Genomic DNA, 27499 nt, shown 5'->3' with positions numbered 1-27499 from the left:
GGCTCTCCCCCACAGCCAGCCTACGCGCAGTATCATGGCTCTCCCCCACAGCCAGCCTACGCGCAGTATCATGGCTCTCCCCCACAGCCAGCCTACGCGCAGTATCATGGCTCTCCCCCACAGCCAGCCTACGCGCAGTATCATGGCTCTCCCCCACAGCCAGCCTACGCGCAGTATCATGGCTCTCCCCCACAGCCAGCCTACGCGCAGTATCATGGCTCTCCCCCACAGCCAGCCTACGCGCAGTATCATGGCTCTCCCCCACAGCCAGCCTACGCGCAGTATCATGGCTCTCCCCCACAGCCAGCCTACGCGCAGTATCATGGCTCTCCCCCACAGCCAGCCTACGCGCAGTATCATGGCTCTCCCCCACAGCCAGCCTACGCGCAGTATCATGGCTCTCCCCCACAGCCAGCCTACGCGCAGTATCATGGCTCTCCCCCACAGCCAGCCTACGCGCAGTATCATGGCTCTCCCCCACAGCCAGCCTACGCGCAGTATCATGGCTCTCCCCCACAGCCAGCCTACGCGCAGTATCATGGCTCTCCCCCACAGCCAGCCTACGCGCAGTATCATGGCTCCCCCACAGCCAGCCTACGCGCAGTATCATGGCTCCCCCACAGCCAGCCTACGCGCAGTATCATGGCTCCCCCACAGCCAGCCTACGCGCAGTATCATGGCTCCCCCACAGCCAGCCTACGCGCAGTATCATGGCTCCCCCACAGCCAGCCTACGCGCAGTATCATGGCTCCCCCACAGCCAGCCTACGCGCAGTATCATGGCTCCCCCACAGCCAGCCTACGCGCAGTATCATGGCTCCCCCACAGCCAGCCTACGCGCAGTATCATGGCTCCCCCACAGCCAGCCTACGCGCAGTATCATGGCTCCCCCACAGCCAGCCTACGCGCAGTATCATGGCTCCCCCACAGCCAGCCTACGCGCAGTATCATGGCTCCCCCACAGCCAGCCTACGCGCAGTATCATGGCTCCCCCACAGCCAGCCTACGCGCAGTATCATGGCTCCCCCACAGCCAGCCTACGCGCAGTATCATGGCTCCCCCACAGCCAGCCTACGCGCAGTATCATGGCTCCCCCACAGCCAGCCTACGCGCAGTATCATGGCTCCCCCACAGCCAGCCTACGCGCAGTATCATGGCTCCCCCACAGCCAGCCTACGCGCAGTATCATGGCTCCCCCACAGCCAGCCTACGCGCAGTATCATGGCTCCCCCACAGCCAGCCTACGCGCAGTATCATGGCTCCCCCACAGCCAGCCTACGCGCAGTATCATGGCTCCCCCACAGCCAGCCTACGCGCAGTATCATGGCTCCCCCACAGCCAGCCTACGCGCAGTATCATGGCTCCCCCACAGCCAGCCTACGCGCAGTATCATGGCTCCCCCACAGCCAGCCTACGCGCAGTATCATGGCTCCCCCACAGCCAGCCTACGCGCAGTATCATGGCTCCCCCACAGCCAGCCTACGCGCAGTATCATGGCTCCCCCACAGCCAGCCTACGCGCAGTATCATGGCTCCCCCACAGCCAGCCTACGCGCAGTATCATGGCTCCCCCACAGCCAGCCTACGCGCAGTATCATGGCTCCCCCACAGCCAGCCTACGCGCAGTATCATGGCTCCCCCACAGCCAGCCTACGCGCAGTATCATGGCTCCCCCACAGCCAGCCTACGCGCAGTATCATGGCTCCCCCACAGCCAGCCTACGCGCAGTATCATGGCTCCCCCACAGCCAGCCTACGCGCAGTATCATGGCTCCCCCACAGCCAGCCTACGCGCAGTATCATGGCTCCCCCACAGCCAGCCTACGCGCAGTATCATGGCTCCCCCACAGCCAGCCTACGCGCAGTATCATGGCTCCCCCACAGCCAGCCTACGCGCAGTATCATGGCTCCCCCACAGCCAGCCTACGCGCAGTATCATGGCTCCCCCACAGCCAGCCTACGCGCAGTATCATGGCTCCCCCACAGCCAGCCTACGCGCAGTATCATGGCTCCCCCACAGCCAGCCTACGCGCAGTATCATGGCTCCCCCACAGCCAGCCTACGCGCAGTATCATGGCTCCCCCACAGCCAGCCTACGCGCAGTATCATGGCTCCCCCACAGCCAGCCTACGCGCAGTATCATGGCTCCCCCACAGCCAGCCTACGCGCAGTATCATGGCTCCCCCACAGCCAGCCTACGCGCAGTATCATGGCTCCCCCACAGCCAGCCTACGCGCAGTATCATGGCTCCCCCACAGCCAGCCTACGCGCAGTATCATGGCTCCCCCACAGCCAGCCTACGCGCAGTATCATGGCTCCCCCACAGCCAGCCTACGCGCAGTATCATGGCTCCCCCACAGCCAGCCTACGCGCAGTATCATGGCTCCCCCACAGCCAGCCTACGCGCAGTATCATGGCTCCCCCACAGCCAGCCTACGCGCAGTATCATGGCTCCCCCACAGCCAGCCTACGCGCAGTATCATGGCTCCCCCACAGCCAGCCTACGCGCAGTATCATGGCTCCCCCACAGCCAGCCTACGCGCAGTATCATGGCTCCCCCACAGCCAGCCTACGCGCAGTATCATGGCTCCCCCACAGCCAGCCTACGCGCAGTATCATGGCTCCCCCACAGCCAGCCTACGCGCAGTATCATGGCTCCCCCACAGCCAGCCTACGCGCAGTATCATGGCTCCCCCACAGCCAGCCTACGCGCAGTATCATGGCTCCCCCACAGCCAGCCTACGCGCAGTATCATGGCTCCCCCACAGCCAGCCTACGCGCAGTATCATGGCTCCCCCACAGCCAGCCTACGCGCAGTATCATGGCTCCCCCACAGCCAGCCTACGCGCAGTATCATGGCTCCCCCACAGCCAGCCTACGCGCAGTATCATGGCTCCCCCACAGCCAGCCTACGCGCAGTATCATGGCTCCCCCACAGCCAGCCTACGCGCAGTATCATGGCTCCCCCACAGCCAGCCTACGCGCAGTATCATGGCTCCCCCACAGCCAGCCTACGCGCAGTATCATGGCTCCCCCACAGCCAGCCTACGCGCAGTATCATGGCTCCCCCACAGCCAGCCTACGCGCAGTATCATGGCTCCCCCACAGCCAGCCTACGCGCAGTATCATGGCTCCCCCACAGCCAGCCTACGCGCAGTATCATGGCTCCCCCACAGCCAGCCTACGCGCAGTATCATGGCTCCCCCACAGCCAGCCTACGCGCAGTATCATGGCTCCCCCACAGCCAGCCTACGCGCAGTATCATGGCTCCCCCACAGCCAGCCTACGCGCACTATCATGGCTCCCCCACAGCCAGCCTACGCGCACTATCATGGCTCCCCCACAGCCAGCCTACGCGCACTATCATGGCTCCCCCACAGCCAGCCTACGCGCACTATCATGGGCCCCCCGGCCCCCCCACAGCCAGCCTACGCGCACTATCATGGGCCCCCCGGCCCCCCCACAGCCAGCCTACGCGCACTATCATGGGCCCCCCGGCCCCCCCACAGCCAGCCTATGCACAGTATCATGGGCCCCCCACAGCCAGCCTATGCACAGTATCATGGCCCCCCCACAGCCAGCCTATGCACAGTATCATGGCCCCCCCACAGCCAGCCTATGCACAGTATCATGGCCCCCCCACAGCCAGCCTATGCACAGTATCATGGCCCCCCCCCACAGCCAGCCTATGCACAGTATCATGGCCCCCCCCCACAGCCAGCCTATGCACAGTATCATGGCCCCCCCCCACAGCCAGCCTATGCACAGTATCCTGGCTCTACAACTTCCCCCTCCATAACTACTGACTATAATAATAAAAAAAATACTGCTAGCCTAGCTGTGTTCCCCCGATTCACTACTTTGTGGATTGAGGCTCAGCTCAGTAGGTTTCATTTAGTGACATAATCGCGTCTACTGTGCTGAAACTCAGACGCCTAGGATGAGTGATGTAAGTGGGAACCGACAGCTTTCTGTTCATCTGTATGTGCATCCTGAGTCCAGACTCCGACTCCACAGCCCTGCTGGATTACCTGCATTACGGTGGACAGGTGAGGGATAGGGTGGTTTATTGTTTTTTATAGGTGACATGGAAATCCGCAAATATTTTTATGCCTGAGTTTTTGCCGCGGATTTGACTGACTCAATTTATGTCAATGGGTGAAAAACGCGGCAAAAATGCACAAAGATTTGACATGCTGCAGATTTAAACGCACTGCAAATACTCAAAGGGAAATTACTGATCATGTGCACAGCAACTTCAGGATTCTCATTTAATTAGCTGGCAGAAGCATTCCCTAGATTTTTTGGCCTAATTCTGCCTAATTTTCAGGGGGGAAAACGCTGCAAAAACGCACTGTGTGCACACAGTCTTTGATTAGAAAAACATTACTATGTAATATAAAACAAGAGTGTACGTTGCTTTTGCTCGTGTTTTATTTCTGTTAATAGAAAGGAAAAAAACTTGATTTAATTGATCGGCTAAATGTAGATGCAATTTGAAGCTGTAATGAAGGTAATTATGGATGCCATTGTTGGATCATGTACTAGGAGTTACTTGTGGGGGAGGTGTAGGATTAGCGGGTTAATAAATATATGTTGCAGTAAATGATAGGGGTTCCCTGCAGAGCTGCATTTGATGTCTTTACTTGTTACTTTTTTGTATTCCTATGGTACTGAGTTTCCTTCAATGTCACCAAAATATAGCCTTATTTGAAGGGAAAGAATCTGGTAAGGGTCTGTTCACATTTGAGTTATACCTTCCTCCATTATAAGAGGATGCCACATCAGACCTAATTTCAGACTTGTAATGGCAATTTCATGATAGACCCTATGACTTGGATTCTGCGTTGTTTTGTTTTTTGCCCTGCATGAAGAATGAAAAATACTAGGATAGCCCAAATTACTCAAAAACCCGACACTGCCCATTAAACCTTAGTTCAGAGATATTTTTAGTTCAGAGAGATAGTAGATATTTGAAGCAACATTTATAATACTTGCAGATTTTGCGTCTGATATGCACCAAAAATGCACAAAATGTTAGCCAGTGTTAGTCCAAGATGCAAAAACGGCTCAAGGCCAAACAATCGTAAATCCTTTTATTTATTTTTTAGTAGTTACATGGCTTTGAAATTCATGATATGATCGTTCAGATTTCTGTAAGGGTGATGCTTTCTAAATGTGTTGTATTACATTATAATCCATCTCCGGTTATCCATCGTAACATAACAAGTCAACGCTTGATGGTGAGGTCAAAATGATGCCATAACTAACATGACTTAACTTCTATGAGAACACAAAAGTATTATGGTTGTTCCTGAAACTGTTCACAGAGAACAATATCATTCTGAATAGCTCTAAATGTTACGCCATATAAAGGGATGACAGTCTGTTTTCAGTAGATTCTGTTTTTCAACCTGTTTGCATCTGGTTCTAAACCTTGGCCACATGAAAAGACTGTAGAAATAACATGTTTAAAAGGTTATTCCCATCTTTGTTCTATGATTTTGATATTGTCTATCTTAAGGATGGGCCATTGTATCAAAGTAGTGGAGCGATCCTTTAACCTTGTAGGTTGTTTTAAATTCTACAATTATATCTGTGTGGGTTATACTCCGTTCATCACATATTTATATAAGAAGTTGCTGATAACTGAAGTTAAGGGAGATATCTTATGACAGACATGTCTAGCATGCACACATGAGCGTACTTACTCAACTTATTTGGAGCTCCTGTAAATGGAAAGTAAGACGAACATATGTGGCCACCTCTTCTTTTACTGCAGATCAGACGCCGTATAGAACTGGGTATTGGGGGACCTCCATTCTGGACATAGATGTGGGTCCAGAGGTGGGATTAGACATTTATTGCAGTTCTTGTAGATAGACACTTATGGCATTTCTATTTTTGTTCAAAGGGGTGACCTAATCTTCATAAATTGGTGGCTCAGTGGTCAGCACTGTTGCTTTTGGGGTCCTGGGTTCAAATCCCACCATGGACAACATCCGCAAGGAGTTATATGTTCTCCCCGTGTTTGCGTGGGATTCCTCCCACACTCCAAAGACGTGTAGTTGGGATAATAGATTTGAGAGCCCCAATGGAAAATGTGGTGATGATGCCTGTTAAGTGCTGCAGAATATGATGGCGCTATAGAGGCAAAGCATAATATAATAAAAAAAGTTATTTTAAAACCAGAAACTTTGCAATTTTATGAATAAAAATCCCTCTGATTTTCAATAGGGGGTAAAGCTTACAACTCATTGCCAAAGTTACCCGCTCAGAATGGCGTTCTTGCATACTGTTAGCTTTGCAGCCTGCTAGCGCTGCTCTGAAGCTGGCCGATCTCTTGGATTTCGACATCTTCAGAGCCTCTGCCCTTCTCTGATGCTGCAGAGACATCACTGAGCCGCTGGTCTGAATTGTCAGTCATCAAGAGCGCCTGTTACCCTGGGAGGCAGAGGAGCAGCGCGCTCCTGAAGATTGAAGACAGACAACCCATTTAGACCTGTAGATATCTGATATGTGGTTTTGATAAATAAAGGTCAGACTTTTTACTGTCAGTTTTAAGGAGATAGATAGATATATATACTATATTGTGTGTGTCCTTCACTGCCATCTGGATAACCATTAGGATGATAAATATCAGCAAAATACAGTATAATGCCAGGAGCTGGCGGAGATTTAATTGATTTGTGATCAGAACTGTTTCCACTAATATTTAAATTTGAAAAATATATTTTTTTTTTTCTCCAGGAAATTATGGATGAAGAAGGGCACAGCAGGGTGTTATCTTTCACAATCCCGTCCTTGTCGAAGCCCTCCGTATTTCATGAGGTAGGATATGAGCCTCTTATCTGTCACATACAGGCTGCAGCGTAATTTTGTGCCTATGATTAATGTCCATTTATGTGTTGGGAGGGGGCCGTCAGGAAAAGATCTGCTTCCTACCATAGTGTTGAGTCCTTAATGTCCAGCTTCATGTGCCCCCAATATAATGGCTGGACGACTAGTAAATGGTCAATCCTCCCATATTTCTGCTGAATTGTCATTACTTGATCTGAGTGCATTTCTTTATTTCTGTCAAGTTTCTTTTGTTCAGACGTCTAGCGTGAAGTCAAATCGCCATCTTCATCAGATTCGACACATGCACAAATGTTTTCCATGGTTGAAGATGGTTAGGAAGCTTACAATGATGGGGACAGGAATTCACACGAGGAAGGAGAAAAGTATAAAAGTCCTCCTCAACCGAACAGATTCCTGATCACATTTTTGGAAAACGCAGGTTAAATGAAGTGACATGTCCTTTGTTCTGGCGCTCTATACTTTACAATGCAAGTCAATGGAAAAGATTAAAAGATGCCCGGACATTTTTGGAGTGTTTTTTGCCATTTGCTTTTGCCTAAAAAAAAACAAAAATCTGGGGTTTCTTCATCGCATAGAGTGAAGTGACAACGGAAAAAAAGTCACAAAAACCGTAGGGAAAACCCTATATATATATATATATATATATATATATATATATATATATATATATATATATATATATATATATATATATATATATATATATATATAATATAATATAATATAATATAATATAATATAATATAATATAATATAATATAATATAATATAAAAAAAATACTGTCTGGGGAAAAAAAGCTCAGGACACAAAAAGAAAAAAAACACCAGCGTTTCCTGAAGTGTCTTCTACTTGGAACAAGTTGGTTCATCTGAGTTTATAAGGCTTCGTATGCCTTTACCCTAACACTGAACTGAAGAGGGATTGGACCCGAAAATCCCAAACTTCTCAGTAGTCACAACTTCACGACCAGAAAATTAAAGGGGTTTTCCCTTGAACAAAAGTTTATTTTAATCAATGACTGTGTCTGACCGAGCAGGAACATGGTCTGCTCATACCACATTTCCTTTGCAGGGGAGGAAGCAAAAGAGTATACAGACAGGACAGCAGGGGATCACAGCTGATTCTTTGTTAGAAGTAAAATATTGTTTAAAAACTGGCAGTGAAATATTTTACCTCACAAAAAGAATGAGCTGTGATCCCCTGCTGTAATGTCTGTATACTCTTTTGCTTCCTCCCCTGCCCAGGAGCTGTGGTATGTTCCGTACAAGGTCAGAGACAGCCATTGATTAAAATGAACTTTTGTTGGTGGGAAAACCCCTTTAAGGAGTATCTTGAGATCAGGGCTATTGATTTATTCTTTTAAAGGGAATCTGTCACCACTTTGGAGTTATCAGACCACTACTATGGCCATACAGGTTATAGAAAAGTAAATCTATACATATCTGTATGGCCCATAGTAGAGGTTTGATTGCAGAGAGAAGCGTTTTAATCAATTCTATTTTGCACAGGCTTGGCGTCCCCCGGACGCAAGAAATCCCCGCCTATTTGTTTATTATTCCCCTAAATCCCCACCTATCTGCTTAGTTACCATATTTCCTCCCCTCCCCTGTGCTCCCCCTTGTGCCGGGCATGTGCATAGCGCTGCTCACATAGAGCTCACATAGAGCGCGCTTTGCTTCATCTCGGCCCGTCTCTGTTCTCTGCGTCGCAGGGTTCTATTGAGCAGTCGCTGGGAAGTGATAATTACTCCCTGGCGCCTGCGGGGGACGCCAAGCCTGTACAAAATAGAGTTTATAAAAACAGATTTCTCTGCTATCAGACCTCTACTATGGGCCATACAGGTATATATAGATTTACTTTTCTATTCCCTGTATGCCCATAGTAGAGGTCTGATATCTCCCAGGAGGTGACAGATTCCCTTTAAATGAAAACAGTGGTGACTGACCAATTTTTCTCTTGTGAATTTCCCAAAAGGAAAATACCACCTCCCCATAAAATATGCACTTAGGGACATCCACACTCATGGGAATAAGTCATTTAGAGACACCTCCCCATAAAGACATGTTTTACATATTTTAGCACATGCTATTTATTTTTCTTCTAAGGCCTGGTTTATACAAGAGCACTAATTAAGATGAAATCGTTGAAAATGCTCCTTAATCTTAACATTGGCCCCAATCTGGTTTCATCGGTTTCTATAGACGAGACATGTACCAAAATACCACTACACCTTGGCATTATACCAATGGAAGACCGACGCTGGCATCTGTTTGCTATACAGTTGTAGACATAATTTTCTTGGAAATGGAATTAAACAAACAAACAAAAAAAAAATGTGTGTCATGCAGGGGGCCCAAGGATCGGTTCACATTGTTTTATGACGTATCCCAGTAACTTTAAACTCAGGTTTTTTTTTACATTTACGGGTTATAATATTACTCACCATTTAGGAGACATGGAAACCTGATCGAAAGGAACACACAGATGTCTGAACAGAGCTTTACATTCTTGGAATAATTGTAAATCCATTACAAATAGACACAGTCTTAGTGTTCATATTTGCTCCACGTTAGTAGGTACCACACTGGAACCGACACAATGTGCACAGTCAAGGGAGCGGGTTCTTTCTATCGTGTCTGGTATTTCAGGAAGATGTTGGGATTTCATGTTGGGATCTGTGATATTATGTTGGTAGCAATCTGTTTTTTATCTGGGATTCCTTCTGCGGGATTTTTTCGTTTTGTCATTTTTCTTTCTTTTCAAAATGCAGAAGCTGTAATGGTAAGCAGCTTATCTGGTCACATGCGGCAAACCGTGTAGCACAATAGTCCTGATCACCGGGATATTAGTGAGCTTGGATGGCTAGACTTAATTTTATGTCATTGCCTTATTGTACATGGACTGAGTCAAGTATAGAGGCTGCACACGGGTAAGGCTGTGTTCACACCTTCCAATTATCTCTTCCATTTTTAGGGCTTTATATCCAAAACAGATCACTTGGATAACTAATGAAAACAGAAGCAAAGGTTCCCCATTGATTATTATGGGATCTAATTGGGCATCAGTTTTTAGAGCAGAAAAAAGTTTTGCATGCTGCTTTTTGTCCGTTTTTAAAAACTGACACGGCTGAACCCAGATGGACCCGATAATAATCAATGGGGCCCCTCTGCTTCTTATTGCTTTGGTTGTGCAACGGATTCGTTTTGATCATTTGCCTGTTCCTTAACATGTAACAGACAGAATGTCTGACAGTAGGTGTGAACGTAGTCCTATACCTATTGAAATAAACTTTAATTTACTAGAAAAATTATATACATGCTGCTTTAATAGCATAGATCAGACTGGTGCAAGGAATGTTGGTATGTAGAGCTGTCAGGCTGGACATCTATAGCAACCAGTCTGTTTTGATGAACGCAGGTCTTCAGCTCCATTGAATACCATTGTGTATTTAGTGCAATTTAGTTCCAAATTTGTAATTTCCTAATACATCTTCATAGCAGATCTTTTCTGATACAGAGCTGACAAAACCCTTTAATAGACAAAAATAAAACATGCAAACCTAAAACCTACTGCTTCTCGTCATATATTGACCCAGTATACAGTAAGCTCTCTAGCTCCCTCCAGTGGTGGCTGCAGACAGCCAGGATGTAATAATTTACAGCAGAGACAAAAGAACCAATGCTGTAAAAATGTTTGAGAAAGGAATAAGACATTTTGCATCTTATATTTCCTGCTGTAAATACACATTCCCTTTTATACTCTGAATTTCTTGTGTCCGAAACATCTTAAATCTGTTTTTTCTTTCTTTTTAGCCATCCAGTATAGGGTCTTTGGCTCTTACTGAAGGGGCTTTATCCCAGCATGCACTTACCAGAGTTGTGTACAGTGGGCCTCATCCACAAAGGGAAATGTTAACTGCGCAAAACAGGTAAAGTTCAGGTGTGAATGCATATGAATCTTGCCTTGGTTATGATGATATTGTCCCGATGGCATCTTTGTATATTGCGTCTGAGATCTTTCATGTGATATTCTTGGAAATGAGGATCTATGGATGTACCTACACAATGATTGAACCGTGCAGCTATTGTAATATAATAATGCTCATTAAAAAAAATATAGGTCAAATTTTAGTGCCCATACCAAGTCACCTATCCATAATATTGTGCTAACACAATGGCTTCCACCGGAAAGGTTCCAATCACGTTGCACAGTTCACACAATAGTTCTTGCTAAAAGAATGTATATACTAGGCTAGGCTACTAGGATTACACGCCGTTTCTCTGCTCTGTGGGTTTTCCATGCTCCGCGGTCCTCTAACTGGAGCTTATGTTCTAGCAGTCACTTAGCACTGACAGGCAGACACACAGCTGACCCTATTAGGTGGCAGGAGAAGCGTTCTGGAGTGCACCGGACTCCTCAACTATGTGCAGCATTTCTCTGATCGCTCCTGTGAAGACCCGGGGTCTTCTGTGGGCATTATACTACTCAGACAACACAGGGTGAGGGTAAAACAGTGTGGCAATATTTTATTGAACCACCAAACTGACAATAAACAGAACAGTCCCAGCAAATACCCAAGATGGTGCAACATTACACACTCACCCTTCCGCTGGCCTGCTGAGAATAGAGCAGCTGCGACTTTGGGACTTCCGGGGCCAACTACCTCAACCAGTGGCCCTCTGCGTTTGGCGTGCCCGCACAGAGAGAAGGTATCGGCAAGCTTGGGAAGCTTGCAGTCCATCGAAGTACAAGGCCAGGAGACCCGAGAGTCCCACCCTAGCCTCTCCGAGAGTTTCCATGGGGCCAGATGACCAGCTGGTCCCAATCTCGCTTCTCTGAACGTCTCCATGGGTTCCAGACGATTGGTGGGTCCCACCTGGCAACCCCAAGCAACATATCCATGGGGCCAGACGACCTCATTGTCCCAACCTGTTTTCCCCAAATGTATCCATGGGTTCTCTGATGGTCAATGGAGCAGATCTGTGTCCTTCCAGTCAGGGCCGTATACCTTGAGGGTGGAAACCTGTAGAATCCAAATCTGTGTCTCTCTGGATGGAGCCATGCTATCCATCTGCTGTCCTAAAAAATGTCTATCCAATTCTCCTTGATTCTCTTTGCAGCAGGACAGAAAACCCTTTTTATATTTACATATGTGGCTAAGGTCATCAGTCACAGGTGGAGGCGAAAGGTGCAGCGCTCAGGTCTCATTGTTTGAGCTAATCCCCCTGTAAATATTGTAAATAAACTAGCTGGCTTAGTACAGTATACAATTAACATAGTTACAAACACCATTGCTCCCAAACACTGAGTCACCGTCCTTCTTGACCAGCCAAAGAAACACATACATTGAAAAGTCAACAAAGATAATAGTGTATTTCTCCTGGCTTAACAAATCTAAATATCTGTCTGATTAAGATTAGAAACTGTGTCGTCACAGCTCCTAATAGCCAAACTAATATATTTCTGGTTCCATTTTGACTATTAGGAGAGTGAACCTGTCTCTACATTGAGGTGCATAGTCAGATGACAGATGAGCTTTAAAATGTTCTCAGACACAGGGTTGTACTGCTCTGAAGATCAAGGCCTCAGATTCTGGCAGTCAGTGATGGTCCTCATTAGAGATCAAACAATGAAATCCTCTCCTAGGGAGCTATGACTTATAACAAAATCATTATGATTGGATTTCCCTCTTGTTTTGTAGAATGGTAAAAGCATTGTTATTTTCCTTATAAAGCCAGGCTCGTTTACTCACAAATCAAATTTTTCAAATTGTATATCATGAGCTGCTTCAGAGGTGGAAGAGCTGCAGTCCAGTGCGTCCTGTGAAATGGATGGAGCTCAGAATAGCGTACAGGCTATGTACACCTTTGCATGCAATTTTATTGTTCATTTGCTTTTTAAATACTAAGTTGAAGCTGCCATCAGGATATTACAACCCAAACTAATGGCATGTGAGTAAAGAGCCTTTTCTAGAAGATGTCAAAATAAAATTCTACAAGCAAGGTATGGGTTTAATAATGATTAAAGGTTCTTTAGTCACATGCCATTAGTTAGTGTTCTAATATCCAGAGAACAGCTTCGCTTTAACCATCTAACTAAATTACTGTTTATTAAAGATTTTCTCCAATTTTGCTGCTGCATTGTGTCTGCAAGTCCTTAGCTGACTGCTTTTGCAACACTGATACAAGTCTGTCACAGCTCCTAGTTGACTGTTCTCTCTGCTCCCTTTCCCACCTCTCAATGTTAGATGGTTATAGCAGAATGGATTGCACTTAGATCTCATTGGATCTCGACAGAGAAGAAAGCACCCAAAGTCCCAATGAGGGCAGAGAAAACAGGTTGTAGAAAAGGAGGAAACACATGAAGAGTAATTAAGTGCAGGATAGAAGCTGTGCTGATATGTTAGCTGCTGAAAACTTCAGTACCCTGAGCGCACACACATATCGCAAGCAGCCTATATTACTGAGAGAGACACTCCAAGAAAAGAAAAATCTCAAACTTGAGATGTGTGAAGATGAATGAAGATTGCAGACTGAGACACTACAATTTTGTTAATTGAAGATTACCATTAACATACGTAAAAATAATTTGTCCATGTCAAAGGTGTCCATAGTCTTTAAACATCAAAATAACTCTTAATGTGGTTCTTGTGGCATCTAAACAGTTAATATTTCAAATACTATTATTTTTTATAATTACAGCGTGATAAACATTTGTGATCATGGTTTTATTTTGGTCTAGAATAGCAAACCATACATTTAGCTGGGGCTAGGGGTGGCTTTCTCATCTCGGCGGAGCATCACTTCACATCTGTCAGCACATTGCAGGAGAATGGTTATCAAAGGCAATTTTGATCTGCATTTATATGCGGTCATTATGGAAACTGAGCGCTTCAGACAAAAGCAATTCATCTCCTGTCTGGCATTGTGTGCTGAAACCCCTTTTATTTGTGTACTGTCTATAGCAGGGGTCTCAAACACGCGGCCCGCGGGCCGCATGCGGCCCCTGAGGCTGCTTTATGCGGCCCGCAGGCACAGACCCCTTGACGATCCCGACCTGGTCCAGGAGGAGCCGCCGACAGCAGCGCTGCATTGCCGCACAGAGACTGTTTCCCAGCACTGCATTTCCAATGCCAGCCGCTGGCCAATCAGAGGCCAGCAGCTGATATCTGCGTGTCGGCGCAGCGAGTATGACGTCATTGCCATATGCAGATGTCAGCTGCTGGCCTCTGATTGGCAGGCGGCTGACATCGGAAATGCAGTGCTGGGAGACGGTCTCTGTGCGGCAATGCAGCGCTGCTGTCGGCGGCTCCTCCTGGACCAGGTCGGGATCGTCAAGGGGTCGGACTCTGTGGTGCCTGCGGGCCACATCTGCAGGAAGGCCGCCGAGGGAACGGAGGACAGGTGAGAATCTTTTTTTTTTTCTATTTTATGTGTGTGAAGAACAGCACAGGGGGCACATAGCCACAAGAGGGGACCTGGATGGGGCACATAGCCACAAGATGGGGACCTGGATGGGGCACATAGCCACAGGATGGGGACCTGGATGGGGCACATAGCCACAGGATGGGGTCCTGGATGGGGCACATAGCCACAAGAGGGGACCTGGATGGGGCACATAGCCACAAGAGGGGACCTGGATGGGGCACATAGCCACAAGAGGGGACCTGGATGGGGCACATAGCCACAGGATGGGGACCTGGATGGGGCACATAGCCACAAGAGGGGACCTGGATGGGACACATAGCCACAAGATGGGGACCTGGATGGGACACATAGCCACAAGATGGGGACCTGGATGAGGCACATTAGTACAAGATGGGCGCCAGGATGGGGAACGTTGCCACAGGATGGGGACCTGGATGGGGCACATAGCCACAGGATGGGGACCTGGATGGGGCACATTAGTACAAGATGGGGACTTGGATGGGGAACATTACTACAAGATGTTTTCCATTATTAATATATGATGCTAATTGTAAGACAATATTACTGTATGTGGCCAATTGGGGGAAATAAAATTGTAAAAAAATAAAATAAAGCATGGAAAAATATTGGGCACTAAAAATGCTGTTTTATATGTAAACTAAAGTAAACACAAAAAAGTGCACGTTTATTATCGCCACATCCATAACGACCCAAGCCATAAAAAAATAAACACGGCAAAAATGTTCAAAAGGTGTATACAAAAAAAATGGTATCACTAAAAATGTCACATTGAACAAAGAATGCGGCCCCCCAAATTCAAATTTTTTCCATGTGCGGCCCATATACCCAGCCGAGTTTGAGACCCCTGGTCTATAGGAATAAGGAAGTCTAGTGTTACTATTCTATGGTAAGCCGTAATCACAGACACAGACATGGTTTTATAAAATGGAGCAAAAGCTGCAACTGGAAAGTTAGATTGATTTTAATACTGATGTTTTTATAGATGGGTGAATTTTCATCTATTTTTTTTTTTTTTTGTTGTCTAATCGCATTGAGATGAGCATTTCTACCATAACGGAAGTAACATGTGGACCCCTGGCGGTGCCTACAGGACTTGCAGCACAGTGCTCCCATAGTCTGCTGTAAGTTCTGTGCAGGTGTGACACCTGTAATGTGGAGAGGCAAATCCAGGTGCAATATGCCTGTCTGATTAGGCCTAAATGTCTGTCTGACCTGATTTCCCCAGTTTCCTCTCAAATTTTGATTAATTGGTTTGCTATGACTTTGATTATGGCCGATATTTGGGATCTCAGATTGTATGAAAATTGCAATATCTCATTTATTAGAGGGAATCTGTCAGAAGGATTTCATCCCAAAAATATTATATGTGCATGTAGCTTTTTCAAAGACAAGTCAAGCAATAACTTTCCTTGGCCAGTCCGTTCTTATGCTACTGAGAAATCAGTGTTTGAATTGATATGCAAATGAAGCTGAAGATCAGGAGCCTCTGTCACTCCAGCTCTATTCCCCACCCAGTGCCGCCTTCTCCTGCTTAATGGACAGCCTCTATGTTATGTGACTTCAGGCAAAGGAGCTGTCAGTCAAACAGGAGAAGGCGGTGCTGGGTGGGGAATAGAGCTGGAGTGACAGAGGCTCCCGATCTTCACCCTCATTTGCATCTAATTCAAACGCTGGTTTCTCAGTACCGGTGGATTCAACTGGCCATGTAAAGATATTGCTGGACCTGCTTTTGAAAAAGCTACGTATACATAGTTTTAGGAAGGAAATCCTGCTGACAGACTCCCTTTCATGGATGCCTATGGAAGCTGCCATACAGTAGCATCACAATTGGTGTTTTAATAAACATTTTTCATTGGATTCCGCAGCATGAAATGGCATCACTGCCTTATTCTTATTTTTTTGTAATTTTTGAGGTATGCTGACGTGTACCAGCCAGATCGAGGCCAAAACTGTGCTATTTGGGCCTCTGTTTCAGAAGTGAGCCCTAGTAACTTGTCTAGTGTGATGGTCAGGACTTTTCTTTTCCGGTATACATGCTAAACCTACATAAAAAACAAAAACTTTATGTGAAAACCGGCAGCTATGGAATATTGTTTTGTTACTTTATGGAGTGACAGTATTGTATCTATTTTCCTCCAGGTTTGAAGTGTTGTCATTCCTCCTATTGTGTTATAATTCTGCCTTAAACTTCATGCCAGCTCCGTCCATCCGATCTCTGTGTCAGATGTCCTCAAGGTAAGAAGACTATTATCTTTGTCTTCCTAAATGGATTTCTCTCTTTAAAAATCAATACATTGTGGAACTTCATGTATGCTGTATGAGTTGGGGCAAACCGAAAAAAAAATATACCGTATATTCGGCGTATAAGACGACCTGGTGTATAAGACGACCCCCCTACTTTCCTGTTAAAATATAGAGTTTAGGATATATTCACCGTATAAGACTACCCCTTTTCCAACGCATACCAAACACCAGTAAAAATAAAAAAAAAACAGATTTGAATTTAACATGGTCCTTTTTTAATTTAAATTCTTATGACATGCAGGTATATAGCAGGAAAACTGTCACTCATAAACATATTAAAATAGGGGGGACCCCACGTCAGTTTTTGGGGGGGTCCCCCATTCTAATAGCTAGTAAAGGCTAGGTATTCAGCTGGGGGCTGATATTAGTAGCCTGGGAAGCTCCGTGGGTATTACCCTCTTCCCAGACTTCAAACATCTGCCCCAGCCGTCTGCTTAACCTCCGCTAGAGACTATAATGATGGTGGATCCCACGCCAATTTTCTTTTAAAAAAATCCTTTATTTTAACACTAAATGACAATTGAGGGGTTAATAAAGATGCAGTCCCTAAATTATTAATTTTGTAATTAATTTTTCCCAAAAATGTTGACGTGGGGCTTCGCCATATTTTTGTGTCCAGCCAGGTACAGCAGGCAGGAACGGGCTGCCCCCAACCACCAGCTGCCTATTTGTACCTGGCCGGACACCACAATATAGGGAAGCCCTTTTTTTTTTAATTATTTCATGAAATAATTTAAAAAAAAAATACGTGGGGCTTCGCCCTATTTTTGTGTCCAGCCAGGTACAACTAGGCAGCTGGGGGCTGGAATCTGCAGCGCAGGGAGACCCAAGCTTTCTGCCCCCCGCTGCAAATTGCAGTCCGCAGCCGCCCCGGAAAATGGCGCGTTCATAGAAGCGCCATCTTCTGGCGCTGTACCCAACTCATCCAGGGCCCTGGTGCGGTGGCTCACTGGGTAATAAAGGGGTTAAGGCCAGCTTGGCATTATCAGCTGGCCCTAAGCCTGAAATTCATGGGGTCACGCCAGTATTAGACATGACCGCCATGAATTTCTAGTAAAGTATTTAAAAAAAAACACAAACACCCAGAAAAAAAGTCCTTTAATTGAAATAAACACACAATTCTTTATTGTTCTAAATTAAACCATACTTACCATCACGCCCATTCCAGCTGAAGCCAACGATCTCCTGCAATAAAAGTAAAATAATAAACCAACCTCATCCTTACCTTTCCATGGTTCCCAGGACCGATCCAGCTCTGCTACATTCACATGACAGGCTGCACCGCAGCAGAACGCTGCCATCCAGCCTGTCATCCCGCAGACACTGAGACGCGCAGGCATGCTTGTGCTCCTCAGTGTCTGACTGTGACGGCATCCAGATGAGCCGAGATCATGTCCAATGAACTCGGCTCACCTCATGCACGTCACTGACAGCGTGGGAAAATTCTCCTGCTCCCCGCATGCGCAGTAGAAGTTTCCCACGCTGTCAGTGACGGACGTCCAGGAGGTGAGCTGAGTTCATTGTCGGCTCATCTGGATGCCGTCACAGTCAGACACTGAGGAGCGCAAGCAAGCCTGCGCTTCTCAGTGTCTGCGGGATGACAGGCTGGATGGCAGCGTTCTGCTGCGGTCCAGCCTGTCATCTCGATGTAGCAGAGCTGGACCGGTCCTGGGAACCATGGAAAGGTAAGGATGAGGTTGCTTTATTATTTTTCTTTTATTGCAGGAGATCGTTGGCTTCAGCTGGAATGGGCGTGATGGTAAGTATGGTTTAATTTAGAACAATAAAGAATTGTGTCTTTATTTCAATTAAAGGACTTTATTCTGGGTGTTTGTGTTTTTTTTTTTACTTTGACTATGGGGTTAGTAATGGGGGTGTCTTATAGACGCCTCTCCATTACTAGCCTGGGCTTGATGTCAGCTGGCATTATAAGCTGACATCAACCCCAACCCTATTACCCCCTGCCACCGCACCAGGGCAGCGTGGAAGAGCGAGGCTAAGTGCCAGAATTGGCGCATCCTATGGATGCGCCATTTCTGGGGCGGCTGACGGCTGGTGTTTCTAGCCTGGGAGGGGGCCAATATTCATGGCTCCCTTCCTGGGCTATTAATATCAGCCCCCAGCTGTCTGCCTAGCCTTTGCTAGCTATTAAAATAGGGGGGACCCCACGTCATTTTTTTGGGATCTCCCATTTTAATAGCTAGTAAAGGCTAGGTATTCAGCTGGGGGCTGATATTAGTAGCCTGGGAAGCTCCGTGGTTATTACCCCCTTCCCAGGCTTCAAACATCTGCCCCAGCTGTCTGCTTAACCTCCGCTAGAGACTAAAATTATGGGGAACCCCACGCCAATTTTTTTTTTAATAAATCCGTTATTTTAACACTAGATGACAAGTACAGTAAGCAACACTGTCACTGTACTTTATTATAAATGTCACTGACATGTTTCTATGTATCTAATCTATGTGTGATGCTCTATCTTTCTGTTATAAATTGTCGGGTACCGCTGCTGAATTGCCGGCCGGCTTTTTTAAAGAGACGGTGCATGAAAACACTATTATTTGTTTTAATAAATCCTTTACACTAAATGACAAGTACAGTAAGCAATACTGTCACTGTACTTCATATATATGTGACTGACATGTTTCTATCTATCTAATCTATGTGTGATTCTCTATTCTTTCTATTCTAAATTGTCGGGTGCCGGCTTATGCCGCTGCTGAATTGCCGGCTTTTCATATATTGTCACAGAAGCGATGCGAACTTCCCAGCTCCGGACACAGCGCAGCGCTTCTGTGACAAGTGAAAGCTGTCGGCACAGAAGCCCTGCGCTGTGTCCGGAGCTGGGAATACGCAGCGATGTGTCAGTTTCAGCACAGAAGCGCTGACTGTCTGGACCTACCGCCGCCGTATTTTAACTCCCTCCACCTTATATTAACTCCGACATGGCAGGGATACGGCCACGGCAGCTTATTAACACCCCCAGAGTATCCCCGCATGTCAATTTCTGAAAGTTCAAAAGCATTACCGGCGTATAAGACGACCCCAGACTAGACAGAAGATTTTTCAGTCTTCAAAAGTCGTCTTATACGCCGGAATATACGGTATATATTATTTATATATTGGGTTTTTTCACTTCATTCTCAAGATTGGCCATTTACAGCACAGTGTGAGAACTGCCTCCTCCTGTGCATAAATGTATGTTATGGTGTGGGAAGGGGTTAAACTAAAAATTGAAAAACAAAGACTAAGGAAAGTAAATTGTGTTCCGTAATTGAAAACAACATCTTCATCTTTTATGGAGTTCGTGTGTTTCCTAATGGCCCCCAAGCTATGACTGTAAAGCACATGAGCCACCAACTGTGCAGGCAATGAACCTTCAGACAATTTTTTTGCAAATTGTATGCAAAAGTGTGTATTGTTTAATGGGCGCCTGTTGATGTCCGTCCATTTTATCTGGTCTCTTGGTCAAGCAAAACTAAAATATTGATAGGCCAACCTTCATGCTTTTGTTAAAGGTCTCAGTCAGTGACCATATTACTTTATGTACTCCCTTTAGGTGATTTTACATGGGCTGATGCAAACTACTTAGCGCACCAACAGTCAGTAACATGATCGTTCTGAACCCGTACAGTTTGCATATTATCGGCAGCACATCCCTTGTTTATACAGGGAGATGTGCTGCTGAGAACAATTACTTTTAGGCCTACATTAACGATTTGCTCAGCCCCATCATACAAACCTTTACTTATTTGTCGGCTGATGACCGCGAACGTGCATTTTTACAGACGCTTGTTCGGTTGATTATCAGCCCTTTTAAAAGGTCCTTGCGTTATATCTGCCGTGAAGCAGATCTGTCTCATCACACCATTACAAAATAGATCTCTTAGGCCTGATAAAAATGGTGTATTTAATGTAAATAATCCATGTCAAAAAGACACTTTAAAAAGTTTAACTCCATATTCTCCCACCTAATCTGATTGACAGCTCCTCAGTGTCCTGCCTCCTCTGCTGCTGCCGAGATCTCACACTGCTCACTACAAGCTGCAGCTGTCAGTCCGGCTGGGTGGGCAGACACCGAACACAAGAACTCCTAAAATGCTCATCTTAATATCAGGATTATAGAGCCATTCTGACGTGGATTTACATTACACCAGCCTCATTAGTTCTAAGGGTATGTGCACACGTCTAGGATTTGCAGGGGAAGATTCTGCTTCAAATCCTTGTGTTGGCAAGAAAAATGTTGCATAAAATATGCAAATTTTTGAAGCGTTTTTGTCTCATTTTTTACATGTAGATTTTTCCCCACTCATCAGTATGGATGAAATTTGTAGGAAAATGCTGAAAGAATTGACATTATGCAGATGTAAATCTGCACCAAATCTGCAAGGAGAAAATAAGCAACGTGTGCATGAGACTAAGGGATCCCATTCATTCCGCTGGCACTAGGAAATCCTTCAGGTCTTGTTACAAAACTGTGCAGAAAAAAAAAAACGTGACAAAAACACAATGTGTGCACATACCCCAAGTGTTATGTGCATATGTTAACTAGTTGAGGAAATTTCTGCACCATTTTTGCATCTATTGACAAGAAAAAAGCAGCCTAAAATACGTGCATTTTTGCTGCGGATTTATTGTGTTTTTTACATGACTTTTTGTTGTAAATTGGGTGCAGATTTTAATCTGTTACAAATAACAAAAAAATATAAAAAAAAAAATAAAAAAAAGCAACGTGTTCAGGAATCTCCATTTGCTCAGGTTTTGTGATAAAACTGTGCAGAAAAAAAACACAATGTGTGGATAAAGCTTTTAGGGTTCTATATAATGTAAACAGTCTATATTCTGAAATCTGGTGACAGATCCACTTTGAGATATCATAATTTAATAGTCTACACTAGAAAGGCATTCAGCCTACTTTAATGAGAACTTCATTTCAAAAAAGGAGAGTGAGAATAGATTTTTTTTTTTTTTTTTTAAATGTTCTTTTCCAATCCATTACTGTGTTGTCTTCATGCATGGGTGAATTCTATCCTGAAATAAGCTAACTTGTCATTCATAGGATTTTTATTTTTTATTTTTTTTACTTTTAGGGAAATTCACGTTGACGTCTTGTATGATTTGTAGATATGACTTTAGTGATGAATTCATTCATTCATAAGCCTGTGAAATATAGCTGATAAATGAATGGCAGCCTGTTATACATGTGAATTTTCTGACAGATGGAGCTGAATTGGTATTTCCCAGCCTTCAGTCCTCGGTGTTCTTCTCTCAGCTTGCATGATTAAAGATTCCACTAGGCTGATTTCCATGGCCTTCAGCTAATAGGAAAAAATAGGAACCATCTTGCCAGAAATTCTAAGAATTTTGTTATGTTTGCATCAAACCATGATATCTGTTAACACCATGATACATATGTGTGTGTTTGTGAATATGTATAATATGTGTGTGTTGGGTATTCTTGGAAAAAGCACCCAAGGTTTCCAGATAAAGTTGAGTAAAAAGAGTCACAGGACCCTGGTCTGGTGTCCATGTTGGTAATCCTCCTTGGCCGCTGGACCAGGGCACTTGAATGCCTGCCTCCTGGGCACCTCTTGCAACAACTAGGGCCCTATAATGCCATGAAGTCTAATGACTAGGCATTATGCAATGTGTTGACATCCCAGTATTCACGAGAGTCTCTCAGGAATAGATGCCATAATTCAGGTGCCAACCAAGGAAGATTTTATTGGCATGGTCAGAATTACAGTAGGTTTTTTCATTTGCAAATGGTATTTTCTAATAGTTTGGATATCCTCAACTCTAACCAAAACCTAGAATTCATGATGGATGTGACCTTGGGTTTCTAAGTATTTCTGTCTTTCCCTGCAATGTGCAATTAGAAGATTAAGATGAGACTTGAGCCTGGTGGGAACCATGTAGGGCAGATAGAAAACGCTATCTGCTGAATCAGTGTGTTTAGATAAGACCGTATTCACTGCTTTGGCTAAATGGGTCCCATATCTTACCCATATCTTAATGTCCTATCCCTGGATATCCCGGCGATCAGTTGCAGTTTGAAGGCAGGAAGTGCTGAATCTCTGACCGGCACCACTACAATGGTAAAACCATTTTTTTATGGTCTGTGTTCATGGACCTTTGGTTTCCCGACCTGAGGATCCTTATGAGTTTGAGGCATTAGCTTAGGTCAGGAGACCCGATGCTTGGGCCTGACATCCTGATCTGAGCACGGACTGTGTTTCATGCCTATGTGAAACATGGCAATTCCTATTCACACCAATGGGCTGTTGGTGCAATACATGAACATGCTGGGTCCTCCAGAGTGAGAGACTTGTCTGTAGCCATGACTTCTGGATATGGGATGGTCCCTCATTCATTAGCACAAAACCCAATAAAATAAAATACACAACATGTTATTTTGGTATCAAAAGGCCACAGCTTTATTTAAAATCACATGAGTATAGTAAAAGTCAGGCGAAATGCTAGGCAAGTATATTCTGAGATTCATGGACATGGTGAGATCCCCAAGCTGCCTGCCATACAGCAATCGGCAGATGGCAGCCCAGGGATGGCACGCTGTGACTTGCCAGAGTAGCAAAGCCAAATGTTTCTGCCATTTGTTCTGGTAAGAGGAAGAGACGGTGAGACAGGAAGTTATATTTTTCCATAATCTCCTCCCTCCCAACAGTAATAAAAAAACAAAAACAAACAAAGTACACCGATATGCTCTTGTTGCTAAAAGGGGGAATACCCAGCCAAATACCGTCAGTATAAGAGTATGTGCGCATGATCAGGATTTGAAGCAGAAATTTCCTGAGCGTTTCTGCAACTCCTTGGGTGGAAAAACGCTGGGCGTTTTTGATGCGTTTTTGTACATCAATGAATGCCTTTTTGGAGCTAAATAAAGTTATTTGGTGGGACATTGCTGAAACCCTTGGATTACCTTCAGAACTGGGGTGAGTATATTGGTTAATTTGAATGATTAAAGAATGTGTCTTGTATTTTTAAAAAAAAAAAAAGTGTTTGCTCTGTGTCTGTATGTTTATTTAACTCTTTACTTTACTCTAATTAGTTTTGGTCATGAAAAGGTCTGATTGACACCTTGTCATCACCAAACAAAAGAGCTGGGTGTCAGCTAGTCCCATTGACCCAATCTTCATTAGCATTTCTATTCATATAATTTATGCGGCTGCTGTGAACTGGTATTTTTAGCCTGGGAAGGTGCCACTTGCAAACATGGTCCCTGGCCATTAAATAACATCTCACAGGTGGTTCGTTAGCCGCTACGTCACCCCGATCAGCACTCGGCAGCGCTTTGGATGCAGCAAATTTTTGTTTCGTCTAAAATGTGGTTTTCTAATGCCGCACTTTTGTTGTCTGTACATGTGAATCCACCACATATAATGACACTTCAATCGGTCAAAATCTTCTGTGGAGACTAGCGTGTCCACTACAGAAATTGACATGCTGCTGGTGAGTTTGGCTACGTGCCCATGGTCAGGAGCCGCTGCAGGTTTGATTCTGCATGTTTATACAGCGTCAAACCCGCAGTGTCCAGATGTTACGGTATAGTGGATGGGATCTCAAGAAATCCCATGTCCACTATGTGTCCATCAGAGGCTGCGGATCACCTGTGGACACTGACATGCAGCGCGTCTTTCAGGACCACAGCATGTCAAATCCTCTTGTGGAGTCGCTAGTCTGCGCAACAGAAATTTGACCACTAGAATGTATAGAATGTGGTAAATCCGCATGGTTCAGTGAACACGTGGCTTTACCTGCGTTCAATTGAATGCAACGTTTTGGACGCAGCAAAAATGCATCCAAAGCACTGCTACGTCCGAATCATGGGCACAGAGCCTAAAATAAAAAAAAATAAAAAAAATGGCGTGAGCTCCCGCTTCTTTTTATAACCAGCAGAGGGAAAGCCGACCGCTGGGGGCTGATATTAGTAGCTGGGGAAGGGGCCATTAGCCAACAATGTTTCTCTGGCTATTAATATCAGCCCACAGCTGTTTGTTTAGCCTTTACTGGCTAGATTACAGGTGGACTCCAGAAAAAAAAAATTAACGTTGGGTCCCCCTATAAAATCTAACCAGCAAAGGCTAAACTAGACCGCTGCGGACTGATATTAATAGCCATGGATACTAGCCCCCTCCGCAGCTATTAATATCACCCCTCAGCAGTCCCAGAAATGGCGCTTAGCCTCCGCTCTTCCCACTGCCCTGTAGCGGTGGTGAGTGGGGTAATGGGGTTGAGGTTCTCGTCAGCCTTGTATTGGCGGTTGACGTGAAGCCCAGGTTATTAATGGAGGGCGTCTATAAGACACCCCCATTACTAACCACGTAGTAAAATGGTAGCCGCTTTTTCAATAAGACACGGCCAGAATAAAGTATTAATAAATTAAACACACGATTCTACAATTTTTTTTTTATTAGACTCCGTCCGTGAAGCCATCTATCTTCTGAAAAAAAACGTAAAATAAACTACCATATTCCTCGCCTGTCCGACGTCAACAACGCAGTCCACGATTACGCCGATTGTCCCAATACGATCCGGGTCACTTCTACAGCAGTGACATCAGCCATCACTGATGTCACTGCTTTAGAAGACAGCACTGTATACTGACAGGGGTGTAAAATCACTCCTATCAGTATACATGCTGCAGGAGGTCACTGGGGTTGATAAGCTGATCAGCCCCGGTGAGCTTACCACCCTGGGAACATTCTTACGAATGTTACGTGACCATCAGCTGATCAGTGACGTTAGCGCAGGGCCTGGCAGCTCGATACACCGTGGGAGCGCCAGGAGGAGAGGATTGCCACCGGGGGCCGCCGGACAGGTGAGTATAAGGTTGGTTTTGTTTTTTTTTTACCCTGGGCTGGGCAGAATAGACTACTGCTCCTCTCATCCACGCAGCTCTCGCTGTTATCAGCGGGAGCGGTGATTTTTACATAGTTACATAGTTTATAAGGCCGAAAAAAGACAAGCGTCCATCCAGTTCAGCCTATTTCTTGTGCACTGCAGCTATTCCGCAGCGTTGATCCAGGGGAAGGCAAAAAAAAAAACATGCGGTATAGGCCAGTTTACATCACTGAGGAAAAATTCACTTCCCGACACCAATCTGGCAGTCAGATTAAATCCCTGGATTAATTAACGATCACTAAGCATAAGATGTAATTTTATTGTTCTCAAGAAAGGCGTCCAGGCCTCTCTTGAACTCATTAAGTGAGTTGGACATCACCACTTCCTCTCCCAGAGAGTTCCAGAGTCTCACGGCTCTGACCGTAAAGAATCCCCTTCTATGCTGGTGCAGGAACCTCCTTTCCTCCAGATGCATAGTGTGCCCCCTCGTCTTTGTCACCATCCTTGGTATAAACAACAGGTCATGGGAGAGATCTCTGTACTGCCCCCTGATGTATTTATACATGTTTATGAGGTCTCCCCTAAGCCTTCTCTTTTCCAACGTAAATAGGCCTAATTTTGACAACCTCTCTGGGTATTCTAGTCCCTCCATTCCCTTTATTACCTTAGTCGCCCTCCTTTGTACCCTCTCTAGCTCCAATATGTCTTTCCTGAGCACCGGAGACCAGAACTGTGCACAATATTCTAAGTGCGGCCTTACCAGCGCTTTATACAGAGGAAGAACAATGTTCTCATCATATGCCCCTATTCCTCTTCTGATGCATGCCATGACTCTATTTGCCTTCGCAGCTGCTGCCTGACACTGGGCACTCCAATTTAATTTGCTATTAACCAAGACGCCCAGGTCCTTCTCCATGTCAGATTTCCCCAACGGTTTCCCATTTAATATGTATGGGTGACTGCTGTTTTTCTTTCCCATGTGCATGACCTTACATTTATCGGCATTGAACCCCATTTGCCATTTTTTGGCCCAACTCCCCAATTTATCTAAATCTTCCTGTAGCTGTGCCCTATCCTCATCTGTATTAACTACTTTACAAAGTTTAGTATCATCTGCAAATATTGCTATTTTACTATGCAACCCTTCCACTAGATCATTAATAAATATATTAAATAATATAGGGCCCAAGACAGACCCTTGAGGCACCCCGCTAGTAACCCTGACACACCCTGAGCTTACTCCATTGATAACCACCCTCTGCTTTCTATCACTCAGCCAGCTATTTACCCACTTGCACACATTATCCCCCAGACCAAGCATTCTCATTTTATATACCAACCTTTTGTGTGGCACGGTATCAAACGCTTTGGAGAAGTCAAGGTATACAACATCCACTGACTCTCCCCGGTCCAGCTGTGAGCTCACCTCCTCGTAGAAGGCGATCAGGTTTGTTTGGCAGGAGCGATCCCTCATGAATCCATGTTGATATGGAGTTAGACAGTTATTATCATTAAGATATTCTACAATAGCATCTCTAAGAAATCCTTCAAACAATTTACCCATAACAGACGTTAAGCTTACTGGTCTATAGTTCCCAGGGTCACTTTTACACCCCTTTTTGAATATTGGTACCACATTTGCTTGGCGCCAGTCTAGTGGGACAGTCCCTGTCCATAAAGACTGCTTGAATATAAGATACCGCGGCCTGTCTATCACATTACTTAATTCTTTTAGTACCCGGGGGTGTATGCCATCTGGGCCTGGTGACTTGTCTATTTTGATATTATTTAGGCGTTTCTGAACTTCTTCCTGGGTTAGGTGGGTGATATTTAGCGGAGGGTTTACTTTATCACTCTGCATTTCCTCCGATAAATTGTTTTCTTTTGTGAAAACAGTGGAGAAGAAGCTATTGAGCAGGTTTGCTTTACCCTCATCGCCCTCTATGATTTTACCCAGGTTATTTTTCAATGGGCCAACTCCATCAGTTTTAATCCTTTTACTGTTTATATAGTTAAAGAACAGTTTGGG

General features: G+C 45.3%; 1 protein-coding gene across 4 annotated transcripts in view; it reads left to right on the top strand.

Moving 5' to 3' along the window:
- The window catches only part of HYCC1 (hyccin PI4KA lipid kinase complex subunit 1), a 132026-nt gene that overhangs the window by 83118 nt on the left and 21409 nt on the right, over positions 1-27499 (top strand). For all 4 annotated transcript variants that reach the window (XM_073677856.1, XM_073677857.1, XM_073677859.1 and 1 more), the window contains 3 exons: positions 6748-6828; positions 10672-10787; positions 16447-16542. In XM_073677856.1, the coding sequence (XP_073533957.1) occupies positions 6748-6828; positions 10672-10787; positions 16447-16542 (293 nt within the window). The remainder of the gene's footprint in view (positions 1-6747; positions 6829-10671; positions 10788-16446; positions 16543-27499) is intronic.

This window comes from Phyllobates terribilis, unplaced genomic scaffold (assembly GCF_046119375.1).
Source record: "Phyllobates terribilis strain yellow unplaced genomic scaffold, ASM4611937v1 Scaffold_4__5_contigs__length_816908805, whole genome shotgun sequence".
NCBI classification, from domain to species: Eukaryota; Metazoa; Chordata; class Amphibia; order Anura; family Dendrobatidae; genus Phyllobates; species Phyllobates terribilis.
The sequence above is the reverse complement of the archived record's forward strand: the minus strand, read 5'-3'. Positions and strand labels throughout refer to the sequence as shown.